This window comes from Acinonyx jubatus, chromosome A2 (assembly GCF_027475565.1).
Source record: "Acinonyx jubatus isolate Ajub_Pintada_27869175 chromosome A2, VMU_Ajub_asm_v1.0, whole genome shotgun sequence".
Taxonomy (NCBI): Eukaryota; Metazoa; Chordata; class Mammalia; order Carnivora; family Felidae; genus Acinonyx; species Acinonyx jubatus.
In genome coordinates, this window is record NC_069383.1 from 56694244 (window position 1) to 56711054 (window position 16811).

The 16811-nt window shown below is 36.1% G+C and overlaps 1 protein-coding gene across 23 annotated transcripts in view; it reads right to left on the reverse strand.

Moving 5' to 3' along the window:
• HDAC9 (histone deacetylase 9) overlaps positions 1 to 16811 on the reverse strand; it is a 739528-nt gene that overhangs the window by 13282 nt on the left and 709435 nt on the right. For 10 of the 23 annotated variants that reach the window (XM_053218341.1, XM_053218336.1, XM_053218348.1 and 7 more), the window contains one exon: positions 9120 to 11636. In XM_053218341.1, the coding sequence (XP_053074316.1) occupies positions 11335 to 11636 (302 nt within the window). In that variant the 3' untranslated portion in view covers positions 9120 to 11334. Of the gene's footprint in view, positions 1 to 9112; positions 11637 to 16811 lie in introns of those variants that run through there. The other 13 variants (XM_053218353.1, XM_053218331.1, XM_053218344.1 and 10 more) reach the window with 9 other exon arrangements.

The following is a 16811-nucleotide window of genomic DNA, read 5'->3' on the forward strand; positions in this document are numbered from 1 at the left end:
GATCTTTGTTGGGGGAAAAAAGCTCAGGTCTCTGCTCTCCCATAATAGTGACATCATTCCCCCAACCTGAATTTTCCTATTTCTAACCCAAATCTACAATAAGATGATCTTTACCCCCATACCCAGGACTCAATTATGGCTGGAATTTCAGAGACAATAGTATAGAGAGAAAACATTCCATGGGTCACAGATGTAAGTAACACATATCTATCCTTGGTGGATGATCTGTGCATTCTTCAGATACATACATGTCCAGCCTAAACTCTGAGGACATGAACAGATGCTTCTCTTCTCTTTCCTCCCTTCAAAATCATTTCATGCTTTGGGGCACCTGGGTGGCTCAGTCAGTTGAATGTCCAACTCTTGATTTCGCCTCAGGTCCATGATCCCAGAGTTGTGGGATCAAGCCCCATGTCTAGCTCCGCACCAAGTGTGAGTCCTGCTTAAGATTCTCTCTCCCTCTCTCTCTCTCTCCCTCTCTCTGTCTCCTCGACTCATGCACTTTCTCTCTAAAGTAAAAAAAAAAAAATTATTTCATACTAACCACTTTTTTAGAAATAGTCCACTTACTAATCCCCACCTTCTACTGAATCAAATATGCATCCACATAACTAACCAATTCTCTCTGTGTCTTGCTGCATAGAGATAGTGTTAGTAGCATAGAAAGTTGTAGAATCTCCTGGATTTCAAGGCAAATGCTCTGTGCTTAAGTCCCAGCTCTACCACTTTCTAAAATTTAACTTTGAGCAAGTCAACATTTGTAGAGTCTCAATTTTCTCTTTAAAACTGAAATATTCCTTGACTTGCCCTCAGGGATGTAATTTAAGAGAACATGCTTTATACACTGTAAAGTGTTGAACAATTACAGAAGAACTGTATTATTTACATCTGCCACTGTGATAATTTATAGTATTTCCCTTTTCACATACATAGCTTTCAGTGGAGGTGGTATTGTCTTTATTTAATTCCTATCCCCTAGATATGTTTTATAGTCTACATATTTCTTTAAAAGGACTTTTTAAAAAGAAATCATCTTTGTGAAACACTTAGAAAATGAACTTGGTGAGGAATGACCTTTTAATGTATTTTTTTTTTAATTTTTTTAAACGTTTATTTATTTTTGAGACAGAGAGAGACACAGCATGAACGGGGGAGGGTCAGAGAGAGAGGAAGACGCAGAATCTGAAGCAGGCTCCAGGCTCTGAGCTGTCAGCACAGAGCCTGACGCGGGGCTCGAACTCACAGACTGCGAGATCATGACCTGAGCCGAAGTCGGACACTTAACTGACTGAGCCACCCAGGCGCCCCATTAATGTATTTTTTTTTTGTGTGTGAAACAGTGAGAAGCAATGCTCTGGAAATGTGGGGGCTCCCCACTTCCATAATCAATGTACATATACACCAAGCTTACCTTGATTAGCAAAAATACAGTTGTGGAAAGAGATAGGGAAAGGGAAGAGATGCAATCTTTACATTTTTAAATTTAATTCCATTTGTAAGTAGGTAAGATGCAGATACAGTAAGGTCAACAATACGTATAAAATAAAACCTCCAAAGATAAATTTAGTACAATAGTTTGGCTAATTGGAAGACATAAACTTCTACTCTAGCCAGCCAACTTAACAGTGAACACTGATGATTCTCTGTCAATAAAGGGTGAAGATTAAATATATTTAAGAGAAGGATTTGTTCAGTCCAGCAATCACAGGTTAAGATAACTTACAAAAATATAAAGCAGAAAGTAAACAATTTAACTTGAGAAAATATATAGCATAAATTTAAATTCTTGTATTTGCCTTACATTCTTGTACATTTCCCAAACTGTATTTCATTTCCTATGATTTTTAAAACAGTATTTCTTTGTTTATATGAATAATGTCATTTAGTAATATGTGTTTTCTCTTGTTTCATTGACTTGTTTGAATCCCATTATTATCTTACTTTTTCTTCCTCCTTCAAGGCAGACAATCTAATGCCTGTTATGTACATTATTTTGTTTGTAGGGTACTCTTCAGAGCTATATATTATTATTTTGTGAGCATATATTTTTATTTTATGTAATTAATATATTTATATATTTACATATTATGTATAAACTTACATATTTATATATATTATATATAATATATATATAATTTCTGTTGCTTAATTTTCTCACTTAATTCTGCATTTACTAGATCTATCCATGCAGTTATGTTTATCTAGTCTGTCACTGCCAAGTACTACATGGTATCTCCATTATATCTATATCTATATCTATATCTATATCTATATCTATCTATATCTATATCTATATCTATATCTATATCTATATCTATCTATATATATATATATATCTGCCACATTTTAACTATTTCATTCTACCAATAATGGACCCCAGGTTTGACTCCCTCTGTCTACCCACCATGAATAAAACTGTAGTGAACTTCCTACTATATATATACTTTAATGACTTTAGACAAGACCATCTTCAGAAGCAGGATTACTAGTTAATATGCTTTGTGTATAGTAAATAGTACTAAACTGCTTTCCAGAATGGCTGCCACACTTACCTTCCCACAGCTCCCAAAGCTCCACATGTCTACTAATTCTGGCACTCTACAGTTTACTGAATCTCTCACTGATTCAAATTATAATTACTGCATGTCTATTATGCACCCTGGCTCTGTTCTAGGTACTACAAGTATTGAGGAGACAGAAAATAGAACAGGGGTACCTGACCTAATTTGGGGATTGATGGTCAGTGAATATTCTCCAAGAAGAGGAAGTGATATTTGATCTGAATTTTTTGGATAAGTGGAAGAAAATGGGGAGGCCAGTACATGGTCAAGTGGGAAGAAAGGGAAGAAAAGTATTCCAAATAGTATGGAGTACATGTGCCAAGGGGCATGATATTAACATGAATATAAGTCTTTGGAAAAAAATATAAAAACCACAGTAAGATACCATTACATATCCGCTAGAAAGGCTAAAATTATAGACTGATTTTACAAAGTGCAGGTGAGGATATGAAGTAATTGGAGTAGTCATTCATTGCTGATGGGAATGAAAGATGGCACGACCATTTTGGAGAGCAGTTTGGAAGAGTATTACAAACACATGGCTTCCCTACACCCTGGCGATTCTATTCCTAGGTATATATCAAAGAAAATTGAGTGCTGTGTTCACAAAATAAAAACTTGTACAAAAATTTCATAGAGACTTAGGTTCCTCAAAAAATTAAAAATATAATTACCATATGATCCAGCAATTCCAGTTCTGGGTATATATCCAAAAGAATTGAAAACAGGATCTTGAAGAGATAATTGCATACCATATTCATTGAAGCATTATTCGCAGTGTCCAAGAGGTAGAGGCAACCTAAATGTCCATTAATAGACGAATGATAAAGACAATGTGGCATATGCCTACAATGGAATGTTATTCAGCACTAAAAAGGATAGAACCTAATCATATACTACAATATGGATGAACCTTGAGGACATTTTGCTAAGTGAGGTAAGCCAGTCACAAAAGGCAAATACTGCATATTCCACTTATATGAGGTATCAAAAGCAGTTGAATTGTTAGAAACAGAAAGTAAAATAGTGGTTGCCAGGAGCTGGGGAATAGGGGAAAGAGAAATTGCTGTTTAATAGGTATAGACCTTTAGTTTTGCAAGATGAAAAAATTCTAGAGATATGTTGCACAATAATGGGCATACAGTTAACACTACTGTATACTTAAAAATGGTTCAGAAGGAAAATGTTATGTTACATGCTTTTTACCACAATAATAAATTTTCATAGCTTTATTCATAATAGCCCTAAATGGCAGAGGACCTGAGTAGACATTTTTCTAAAGAAGACACACAGATGGTTGACAGGACATGACAAGGTGCTAAATGCCCAGTAATCATCAGGTAAATGCAAATCAAAACCACAATGAGATACCATCTCATACATGTTAGAATGGCTATTATCAAAAAGACAACATATAACAAATGATGGCAAGGATGAGGGGAAAAGAGAACCCTTATGCACTGATGGTGGGATTGTACATTGGTGCAGCCACTATGAAAACATTTTATGGGAGTTCCTCAAAAAATTAAAAATAGAACTGCTATATTATGATCCAGCAATTCCACTTCTGGGTATTTAGCAAAGGAAATGAGAAACTAACTTGAAAAGATATATTCAGCCCCATACTCACTGCGGTATGATTTAAAATAGCCAAGACATAAAAGCGACCTAAGTATTTATTAGTGGATGAATGGATAAAGAAAATGTGGCACAATGGAGTATTATTCAGCCACAAAAAAGAAGAAAATCTTGGCATTTGTGACAACCTGGATGGACCTTGAGGACATTATGTTAAGTGAAATAAATCAGACAGAGAAAGCAAATACTGTATGATCTCACTTACCTGTGGAATCTTATACAAACCTCTGAACTTACACATACAGAGAACAGACTGGTAGTTGCCAGAGATGAGGGTAGGGGTAAGAGGAAGGTAAAATGGGTAAAAGTGGTCTAAAGGTACAAACTTCCAATTATAAAATAAATAATTCCTGGGGATGTAAAGTACCTCATAGTAACTATAATTAATATCACTGTGGTTTTTGTTTGAAAAATGTTAAGAGAATACATTTTAAGGGTTCTCATGACAAGAAAAAAATTATAACTATGTGTGCTAATGGATGTTAACTAGGGTTATTGTGGTGATTATTTCACAAAATATACATATATTAAATCATTATGTTTTATACCTAAAATATAATGCTACATGTCAATTATGTCTCATTAAAAAGCCCCAGAGAAATAAATTAATAGCCCCAAGTAGGTAACAAGCCAAACGCCCACCCACAGGATAGACAGCTTATGGTGTGTTTATACAGGAGGATACTGCACAGTAACAAAAATGAACAAGCTACTGACTATATGGGTCTCAAAAGCATTATGCTTAGTGGAGTAAAATAAGACAGACAAAAATCTGAATGACCTACTGATTCCCTTTAAGTTAAACTTAATGTTTGGCAGAACTAATCTACAGTGTTGAAACTATTTTAAAAAACCAAAAAACAAAAAAACCGAATTACCTCTGGAGGAAATGGCGTTGACTAAGAGGCACAAGGCAACTTGCTGGCTGAGGAAAATGTTCTTGATCTTGTTCTGAGTGATGTTCATTTGAGTATGGAATAGGTAAAAAAAAAATCTGTTTGTGCATACTAGTATATGTAAGGTACGTTCCAGTTTGAAAAAAAAAAACGAAATATCGCTTCTCGGCCTTTTGGCTAAGATCAAGTGAAAAAAAAAGAAATAAGTTCACTGATCATGGAGGCTTATGAGTCCTGTTAAGAATGATAATGCTAATGGAATGGAATGGAAAGGCAATGAAGGGTTTTAAGCCAAGGCATGACAGGATTTGCTCTCCAGTTGTTTTTTTTGTTTTGTTTTGTTTTGTTTTGTTTTGTTTTGAAGAGCTCCCAGATTGCTCCGTAGAAACTGGATTAGAAAGGAAGCAAAAATGGATATGGGAACTAGTAAGGAAACTACTATAAGAGTTTGGACAAGAGATGAAGGTACTTTGGACTCAGTGTTGGCAGTAGAAGTTTAAAAAAGTAGATGGTTTGCTCAAGCTATTGTCTCTATCTCAAGATACATTTCTTCTTATTTACTAGGTGAAATCCTATATATTTTCCTACCCTGGCTCAGTTCTGCTCTGTGATTTGTTTCCCATTTCTTGGTCTGTGTTAGCTCTTCTTTTTTTTCTACAGCTCAATATAGCAAATGACTTGTCACTTATTATAGTTGGTTGCTCATGTCTAATCCTATGGTAGGAAGAATAATAGCCTCCAATGGTGTCTATGTTCTAATCCTGGGAAGCTGTGAATATAGTCACTTTGCATGGCAAAACTGACTTTGAAGATGTGATTAAAGTTAAGTACCTTGAGATGAAGAAATTATCTTAATTATCCTAGTGGAGCTAATCTAATCATGAGTCTTCCAAAGCAGGGAATCTTTCCCAGTTTATAAGCCAGCTTTCCCAGCTTTCTTCTTTCAGTCAGATAGAGATGTGATAAGTGAAGAAAGGTCAGCAGGATGTATATCTGCTGGTTTTGTAGATACAGAAGGGGGTCATGAGCCAAGGAATACAGGCAGCCTCTAGAAACTGGAAAAGACAAAGATGCAGATTCTCTCTTAGGTCCTCCAGGAAAGGACTCAAGTCCTGCTAACCTCTTGATTTTAGCCTAGAGACTTGTCAGCCTTCTGACCTTTCTGTCATTTTAAGCCACTGATTAATTTTACAGTAATTTTTAAAGCTAGCAATAGAAAAGTAATAAAATCCTCAAGTATATGAACATTTTGGGGACTGTGAGGAAGCTTTGTGACCCTGAATCTCAACACTTTGTCCAGCACATACAGAATAATCAGATGTGTTTAAAGAATGAATGGACTGGATATTCTCTTTCCTCATTCCGCAAGTTGGAGGATAATCCTGTAATCTGTCAGCATCACTCCCATGTTTGTCTCCCTCCCTAAATACAATTCCTTTCTCCATTCAGGAAGATACTTTGCTGCCTCCTCCCTCCTTTATTGTATTTATTCAGTCAATCCATCTTTATGATATGAGTACTATGGTTTCTAGTTATCTGAAAACTGACATTGTCAATTAGTCCTATTAAAAATACATATAAAATAAACATATTGAAAACTCTTATAAAAATATAAAAATACTAATTCTCTCACAAAACATAGTAAATCGAGAGAGACAAGAATTGCTAAGGTATCATTACAAAATGTTGCCATTTTCACAGTATTTCATCTTTTCTCTTTGGATTCATTCATTCATTAAGTATTTATTTATTACCTACAATGTATTAGGCATTGTGAAAGTCTTGAGTTAAGTCAGCTAATTACAGATTAATGAACTCAATCAATTTATTGCTTAGAGATTATTTGTCAATCCCTTGTGTTTAATGACTGTACTACTGATTTAACCTATGAACAGTCAGCCATAGATGCCCAGGTACAGCCTCTATATTCTAATATACATCACTGGATGATGAACTATGTATTAAAGGAGGCAAAAATAAATTGTGGAAGAAGAAAAATGATGGGAAAAATAATGAAACCAATCTGTACTGAGTATTTACTATGTATTAGGTATTGTGTTAAGATGTACTGTTTCATTTTCTCCTCAAAACCCTATGAAATTTTCCCTTCATTTTAAATACAAGGAAAACAATGCCCAGGGAGATAAGTAACTTGCCTGAGACCACACAATTATTAAGTTGGTGCTGGGATTTGAATCTGTGCAAGCTGATTCAGACTCTATTCATCCTTTGTAGTGTTAAGAAGAAAAGAGTGAAGGAGTAGAGATGAAGATGAAATGATAGGAAGCTGAAGTTATCATGTGATCTTATTTTACTTATAGTCCCATTCAAATGTGCTTTTTCCTTAGAAAACACTTCTTTTAAGAATTCAGAAGGAACCCTAAAATATATAAATGGGCACTGGGTTGAACCCTAACATGCTAAGTCAGACTTTAAACATACCCTGTGACCATATGATAGGCACCAAAAAACAGAGATAAAAATGGTCCCCAGAAAGAAGAGGAAAAAGAAGAGAAGAAGGGACAGATTATCCTTCCTTTTACCAGGAGCTTCCAAATCGTTAGCCCACTTAGCCCATTTTTCAACTAAGATTTTGTTGACACTGGATGAAAATTCAGAATAAAATTTATATTGGAATGTTTGCTTGGTTAGATAAACAAGTGCTCAAAATAATGGCATCATAGAAAAAAATCAGAAAACTGCATAATTTGTGCAATATTTAGCTTTAGAAGCCTTGGAGATATAATCCTAAAGAACAGAAAACAAAGTTGTGTTTCTAGGAATACTAGACATGAATGTGTCTTTAATAGTAGTCTATATTTCTATATAAATATTCAGATACAGAAAAATGTGGTTGAAAATGTCCTTGGCACTAGTGATAGGCCATTCACTATCACCAGTGATAGGGAGATGATACTTGGGATTTTCCAATTTATCGTTATACATTTTTTATACTCATGAGTAAGACAGTTATTCAAAAAACAAAATGGCTACGCTTAGAATCATATATTTTCTCATACTTCTGTATTATATAATGACTTGAAACCATCTCATGAGAAAAGTTGCCAAAATTAGAAGACTAAATAATTAAATAAACAACCAGATTGGAATGTATTAAGAAAATCTAACATGGTTCACACTATAATCAACAGATCAAACTGACATTTGAAAAATATAACTTTCAGGGTACCTGGGTGGCTCAGTCGGTTAAGTGTCTGACTCTTGATTTTGGCTCAAGTCTTGATCTCACAACTGTGAGATCAAGACCTGCACCCAGCTCTGTGCGGATAGCGTGGGCCTGCTTACAATTCTCTCTCCCCCTCTCTCTTCCCCTCCTCTGCGCATGCTCACATGCTCTCTCTCTCTAAAAAATAAATAAACATTAAAAAAAAAAGAAAAGAAAATGTAACTTTCAGTTTCTGTTTTGGTTTAAAAAAAGAGAAAGAGACACTCAGGAATTCTGGATTGTAAATGTGTTCCCGATAACTGAATAGTTTATCATCCTGAAGTTTTGATTGTCAGAGAGAGATTTTTCTTGATTTTCAGCACAGCCTGAACTGGTATCCAAGAATAAACCTGAATACTGCACTGACCTTTTCAAAGTAGAAGCATTTGAAACAGATATCCAACCAATGCAAACTATAATCTTTTAAAGGTGAAGTCTCCTAGCAAATAAGAAGAAACCTAAAATCATAGTTCTCTCTTCTAAGTGACCAGGTCTATCTATTTAAATAATCTTTGAACATATAACTGGGCCCCTTTCATTTTTTTGTCTTTTTTTTTTCTGGTCTGCTATTGCTTTCTTTCTCACTCGAGTCCTTTGCCACCTGAAAACTATGTTTTGAAAACTGTAGTTCAGTTAATCATCTCTAAAATGAATCCCCACATATCAGCCTTTTTCTAATAATTTATTCTTCATGGTCCATCAATAAGTTGTAAAAAATGAAATAACTGTTTGCAATGTGTTGTCATCTCCCTTTTGCCCCCCACCCCCCATCCAAGAAAAATGAACAAAAAATACTTACAATGGTTCTTAGCCAGGAGCATTTTATCCCTTATTCACTAGTGGTAAATGAGTCAGATATGAGTTGGCCAGGAAAAGAGCTGCTTTACCCAAAATCTTAGTACAAAATGAGTCATCTCACTCCAAACACCAATATATCCTCCAAAATAACTGGCAAGAATTTCCTATAAAAAGAATCTTGCCTTCACTCTTTTCCATTCATTTAGCATTCTGATTTTTCTAATTTTTTAATTTCCTGTGTACTTATAATATTACATTCATAACAAAGGCCCAAGAACATTTCCATCTTTTTATCTCATTCTGAAAGTCTTCTTTCCTGTATTGAGTAGGGAGACAATTCTAATAGCATGCCCCTGAAAAGAACAAATGTGCTGTGGCTTTCAAGGGTTCTCTGTCTCTGACTCTCTCTGATGAAATTCATGCATGGTTCAATAGAAATGCAAAAGCCAATTCTAGAAGAAGTTTTCTTTTCCTCTGCTGAAAAAGTGAGTGCAAAGCCTTGGAAAATATTTCAAGCAAAACTACTTTTCTTTCCATAAGAAAAATCAATCAAAATAGATACAGTGTGTTTCATACTGGTAAACAAACATGAATCCAGGTCACAAGCGTAAACTCTGTTTTCCCTACACATCAGAACATTCCCATTCTCATTCTCTCTCTGCTATCAGAGGAAGCTTAAAAATCACTGTGAGCTCTTAAAAAAAATCACTGAGAACTCAAGCCAGGGTTAAGTCCCCACTGATTAACAGAAGTCAAACACATTATTTACCTGAGGATAAGCAAGCATACTTATAGAGAGAATTCATGCCAAAGTTCTGAGATTGTTTTTACTACTTGGGGCTTATAACATGACTTATCATTCTTAATTATTCTAAGCAAAATTATTTACAATTCATTTCACTCAGGTTGGAATTTAGCTTCACTTCTCTATATTAAATGAATTCTAAAGAACAAATATATTCCTTTTATATCCAACACTAACAGATGTTTAGTTTGCTCAGTTTTATAGTCCTCAGATGACAGACAACTAACTGCATTTGGCTTTGGGAATAATTGCAACACCTTTGCATTATGAACTTGGTTTGGTTCTTAGCTGGGAACTGCAGGGGGTTAGTTCATATTATCGAAGAAGTGAAATAAGTTTTCCCTTTATGCTCCAGATGCCCATATGAAGATGCCTTCTAATACAGTATTATACAACTTTTTTTTCTTTTACAGGTAATCTGGTCTTAAATGGTTATAGTAAGAAAAATACTTGCATAAAAATGAAATATTTTATTCAATGCATCTCCTGCTCTTCACCAAAGCAAGATGTTAAATCCATTAAACTCCGAATGTCCAGTAAAAGTAAGAAAGCTAAAACGGTTCAAATTTGCACATTCTTGGGAAAATTGCCAACTAGGTACTAGGTAGCAGGATCTGTATAATTAATGGTGATGTTATTGACAGAGGGAATATGATTTCCTTCTCAGAAGCATTTTAAAAGTGCAAGCTGGAAGAGCTTTAGTAAAGCCTCACCTGATTCGTTTTTAAATTGAGAAAATGTGACTTTGAAGCCAGCTACAGAAAGCACCAATGTTAATATATGTACATTTGTGATGGATTTGGTTCTGGCAGACTTAAAAGAAATCTTGAATGTAACACCGTCTGTATGATAGGATGATGAACACCAAAATGCACAAACCAACAAGCGTTTCTCAGAAGGAGAATAAGCAAACTCAATCTTAGGTTAACCTTATTTTTCTTTTCCTGAAAGCTATACTCATATGAAGACTGACTGGATTCAACTTCTTATCATAAGATAGAATAAAATCAGACTGAAGAGTCCACACATTCCTTTTCACACACTCCCATCTCCTTTGTAGGCCACTTGTATCTTTATCCAGTCCTTGTACCACAAGAATAGTCATATAAGGAGCTCGTACATGTTTAGGTTTTCTAAATTATTGACTAGTAATACCTCCAACTTCTGCTCTCGTTTTTTCACTTTGTTATAACAGTAATTTCAAAATGATGATAGAAAAAGAATATCTGGAAAATGAGAGATAACTAAGAAGTAAAGCCCACAAACAGCTCTTTCCATAATGATCTGCACTAAATTACTCAACAAGGAGTGATTTTTCTCACCATGTATCTCACGCCCTCTATTTCTCTGTGAACTGCAACCACATGCTCTAGTTCTGTGTTTCCCACTAAGAATGGAATTCTTGGTGGCCTATAGTGTGTGCTGTGGCATCTGTGGCTTTGGAGAACACAGGTGGTGGAAGTGGAGGAGACAGGAGAAGGAAAGCCTGGAGAGAGGTTCACAAATGCTAATGATGAGCCTGGATGTTACTGACCTTAATGACTCCCCAATCTTGGATCCATACCTGCTGTCTTCTGAAGCAAAGGGCTGTTCTACATCTACCGTCAGGGAGGCCATGGCAGAAACGGTCTCCGTCTCCTCTTGCAACTGTGCCCCAGCCAAAGCACAGCCCCTTGGCACAGCCACCGTCCTAACTGACTTCCAGTACTTGCCTAGAAAAAAAATGCATCATATTTTAATAGGAATTTTAGAGCAGTATTAATCAGACTACTTATATAGGTCCAACTCAGAGCAGTTGTTGAGTTAAAATTCTCTATGCTATACATAGCTGTAATTTGGTTTCTTAAATATTATGATTAGGTCTTTTTCTCAGTCTAAGACTGCCAAGTTGTGAAGTGCTCATAGTCCCCAGCCTGAGTCTCTCCCTTGCTTAGAGGGTAATAAAGTGAGGAATAATTCATGGTCTAATGAACTCACTATCAGACTGGCAGTTGTCTCCACAATCAAGTAAGCAAACCCCGGGCATTGTGCCCCCTGGGAAATCCTTAAGAGACTGGGAGGTAGAAGTCTCATGGAGAAACTGAATGAAATAGTAATGTTAAAAATTGCTATTGAGCCATTACCTTTTTATAAAAAAATGAGGTTAGAATATTAAAGAAAAAGAAAAGCCCCAAAATGCCAGCATGAATTGAATGGCAACTTTGCCAGAACAATCAGGTTTGTTAGTCCTGGATGTTCTTTCTTTCTTAACCCCAGGGTGTGTACTAGAACAATAATTGATTTAAAACTTTAATATATGCACTGGTTGATGTTGGCACCCTTCCTCATGTCATACGGAAGTTTCATTTTTTGAGGAGGGGAAGGGGAATGAGGAAAAGAGGAGGTCATTGCATGAAAACATGCCAGTGGGATAAATATGAAAAAGCAGAGTCAATGGCCTTCTTGAAGCCCCTAAGCTATTCTGCGTGTGTGTGTGTGTGTGTGTGTGTGTGTGTGTGTGTGCGTGTGTGTGTGAAGTATTGAGTCATCTCAAATCAAAGCAGGAGAATATTCCTAGGTGCTGACATGACTTACCAGGTTAGAACTATCTCTGCAGCCTGACGAATTAGGAAAGAATTTGGCATGCAGAGTTTGCTTACTTCAAAAAAAAAAAAAAACCAAAAAAACAGAAAAAAAAAGTTCTACTAGAATAGAAAAGACAAATGGATGGGGCACCTGACTAGCTCAGTCGGTTGAGTGTTCAACTCCTGATTTCGTTTCAGGTCACGATCCTAGGGTCATGGGATCACGCCCTGTATCAGGCTCTGTGCTGAGTGTGGAGCCTGCTTAAGATTCTCTCTCTCTCCCTCTGCCCATCTCCCCTGTTCATGCTCTCTCTAAAATAAAATTTAAAAAATAAACTAAAAATTAAAAAAAAAAAGAAAAGGCAAATGGATGAATGCTGGATTGGGAACGAAGATAAGTGGGTCCTGGACCACTTCATTTCTGCTTCTCATAACAGGGGAAAGATCTCAAATCCCTTCCAGTTCTAACATTTTTTAATCTGCCTCTCCCTATCTTATTGCTTCACAAAGGAATGGATATCATGTTAGGGGAGAAGACCCAATCTCCCAATCACTTCTCATTTAGTTGTTTACTACAATGTTACTTGTTGTGATCACTTATTCTGACCAAAGTATGAGAATCATAAAGCTTTCAACTAGGACCAAATGATAGCAATTCTAACTGTGAATGAACCCACAAACTAACATTTTCTTTGAAAGCTAAGACTGTGCTAGATGTTGAGGACATAAAGATTCTTCCCTCACACCAAGAAATTTGTGGTCTAAATGACAATTCTGTGTGGAAACTGCCCATGTGATCCTGAGAGGAACTAAGTGGAATATATACTTATGATGATGGGAAAATGAGAGAAGAGTTGCCAGAAAAAACAACACTTGACTGAGTATTTGAAAGACCATCAGAAGTTAGTCAACATTAAATAGAGGGAGGCAAGTAACCCTGGAAGAGGAAATAGTACACACAGATGTGCAGAGACTGGAATCTCATGTCTCTGTGTTGTTGTTATTGTTGTTGTTGTTGGTGGTGGTGGTGGTGGTGGTGGAGGGTGTTACAAAGTCCATTGCTAGGCACAACTGGAGCATTTGGAAAAGTCTTGAGTGTGATGAAGGAGACTGTTGTTGTAGACATAGGTTAATTAACACACTGTCTTGAATAACATGTGAATGATGTTGGACTTCAACCTGTAGGTGAAAAGGGGCCATTTTAAGCAGAAGAGGCAGGGAATCAGGTTTAAGTTTTTAAAAGATCCCTCTGGACAGATCTTGGATGATGAATTGGAAGGTGATGAGAGTGGTGGCAGGAAAACCAATTTCACATCTTGGCAAAAATCCAGGTGGGAAATGATGATGTCTAAAACTAAAAGGAAGTGACAGAAAGAAATGAGGGAATGGAGTAAAGAGAGGTTTAGGAGGTAGGTAATGAAATGTATCTTGGCTTATTATTTAGGGCACCCCTACCTCTCTCAACTTTGAAAGATGACTCTGATTTGACAATTCCATTCCAAGACCCTAAGTTTTCTAGTTTACAATGTCATTATAATCTTATTCAAGTTGGAAATACCATATTCCATCTCTAAGTGCATCCAGTTGTAATGAGTTTCACAAAATATTATTTTTGATTTTTTTATTAAAAATTTTTAAATTTTTTTTAAGAGAGAGAGAGAGTGCAAGGGAAGAAGGGGCAGAGAGAAAAAGGGAGACAAAGAATCCGAAGCAGGCTCTAGGCTCTGAGCTGTTGGCACAGAGCCCGACACGGTGCTCAAACTCATGAACTGTAAGATCATGACCTGAGGGGAAGTCGAACTCTTAACCAACTGAGCGACCCAGGCACCCCAACACAAAATATTACTACTAAACATTATTTTAGTTCAGGATATTCAGAAAATTGGTGATGCTGGATGACATCCTTTCCTTTTTCTCTAGAGTGACTAATATGGGGCCTCTGACAAACAATAACAGGTAGCAGGTGGTTTATGGGTTAAATTATGTTTTATACACTATATGAAAGAGAAACTTGCATTAATTAACTCCTAATATGTGCCAAGGAGTATGTTAGATGTTTTCACATTCATAATTTATAATTTCATTTAATCCTCATAACAATTATGATGCAATATTAGGTAATTGTTCTAATTTTTTTGGTAACATTTATTTATTTTTGAGAGACAGAGAGAGATAGAGCATGAGCAGGGGAGGGGCAGGGAGAGAAGGAGACATAGAATCCAAAGCAGGCTCCAGGCTCTGACATGGGGCTTGAACCCACAACCTGTGAGATCATGACCTGAGCCAAAGTATGACGCTTAACCGACTGAGCCACCCAGGTGCCCCTGTTGGGTAACCTTTCTAAAGTCACATGGCTAGGAAGAAGAAAAGCTGAAATCCTCATCCAGGATTGACTCCAAAATATCTCTTGCTCTGTACTCTGTTGTCCTCCTTTATTCAGTCCTCCTCTACCCTCTTTCCACTATACATAAAAACATAAAAATGGACTCAATCTATAAAAATACCAACTTAAAAGAATTACTTATATTATATAAGAATTATATACATTCTTTGCTTTACCAAAGAAGTCATATTTGGTAATAACAGGTTACCCATGTTCCTCAGATATGTTACTCACTTGATGCACCTTTTATTGACTTTATGGTGTGAGTTTTTACACCAAGTGAGACAACCATGTAAGACTTGTCCTTTTTACTCTTCATTTCTCATAACCTTATACTATTGCAAACACCTGTTTACCAGCTAAGACATTGATGAAGCTATCATAAAACTGGAGATAAGGGCTCATTGAAGAGCATGAGTAAGAAGTCCATTGAAGAAGGGGCCCTGAACTAAAAGTCAAGATTTATAGGTTGGAGACTACACACCAGTCCCAGAGAAGTCATTTGGATCACTCTGGAGCACAATTTCCACAGTTATAACATGATAGTGGTAGAGTTGATAATGAAAGGGGTCTCCTTGCTGTAATTCTCAATGATAGTGATTTTTCTGATCTCATGTTATGTATTACACTTGGATGTTAGAATAAATTTGTTATGGAAGAAAATCTTCTCTGTGAGTCTCTAAACGCTTGAGGAGGTGAGTAAACACTTTTAGAAAATATGGCACATCTAGAATAAAGGGCTTTAATTTGGAAGCACTGTACATTTTCCCTTAAGAAGAGAATTCTTGGCCATAGACAAAACAAACATCTTTACTCCCCAAACACAATCAGGATGGAAGGTGTGAATCGTTAATCATAATTTTTCAGTAGAATGACTGACAATGATTCTTCAACATTTAGCCTTTAGGTATGTGAGTAGTAAGAAAGATTTTAAATAGCTAAGACCTTTTGGAATAAAATGTAATGTGTATAAAATATCCTGCTAAGTTAAGATTAAACGTTGGAAGTTTGGTTTTTATCCAAATGTATGAGGTTTCTGACTCAGAAATAACCCAAAACTTTGAATTCAATATGGCCTCTGGAAAGCCTATAAAAACAAAGGAAATATTCTATATTAATAATGCATTCATAGACTACTATCTCTATTTGTGAAGGAGAATAATTAAAATGGAAGTGGGTATAGCACAGACTGTGCCATATGTAGCCAATTCAAACTACAAATTTATGGGTTATGTTTTCACATGATGAGTAGGTTTTTTTTCTTTCACAAACATATGTGCCAGGATATCGTATCTGTTGGCATGAGAATAATACCCCTATTAGCACACAAGAGAAATGAACCAAGGTTTACTGCTAGAATTTTCAGGAGCTGTTATTTATAAAGTAAAATATTAGTAACTAGCCACCAGTGGATTAGTCTCCTAAAGCAATAAAACTGCCAAAAGAGAGGAGTTTTACATTAAAACTGGACATGCACATTCCCTCTTTGGTTATATCCTCTATCCTTATTCATTTTGCCCACTATGTAAATCTCCCCACTTTCAACACCTTTCTTTTCCTTTTATTTCTTTCCTTTTCTTTTCTTCCCTCCTCTCCCCCAACCCTCCTCCTCCTCCTCCTTCTTTTTGACTATTTAACCTTCATTATTCTACATTTCTGTTTTTTCTGGTAAAGGCAAAGAATGAATCTAAAATAAAGGTAAGAACCAGGTAATAGATGCAGACAGTCAAGAGTTAGAGGGAGGCCATAGATGGGGTGTCATTGGGTCAGGTAGGAACCATGAGAGGACATTCTGCAGGTACTATGTAATCAGACTTCAGTAACAACAACATTGTTCTTGGTAATAAGCGTTTTGGAAAAACAGGTATTTGCTGTGTTAAAAGCAACACATTAGCCAAAAGTTTTCCCAACCAAAGCCTTTGACACTTTGAACACCTCCT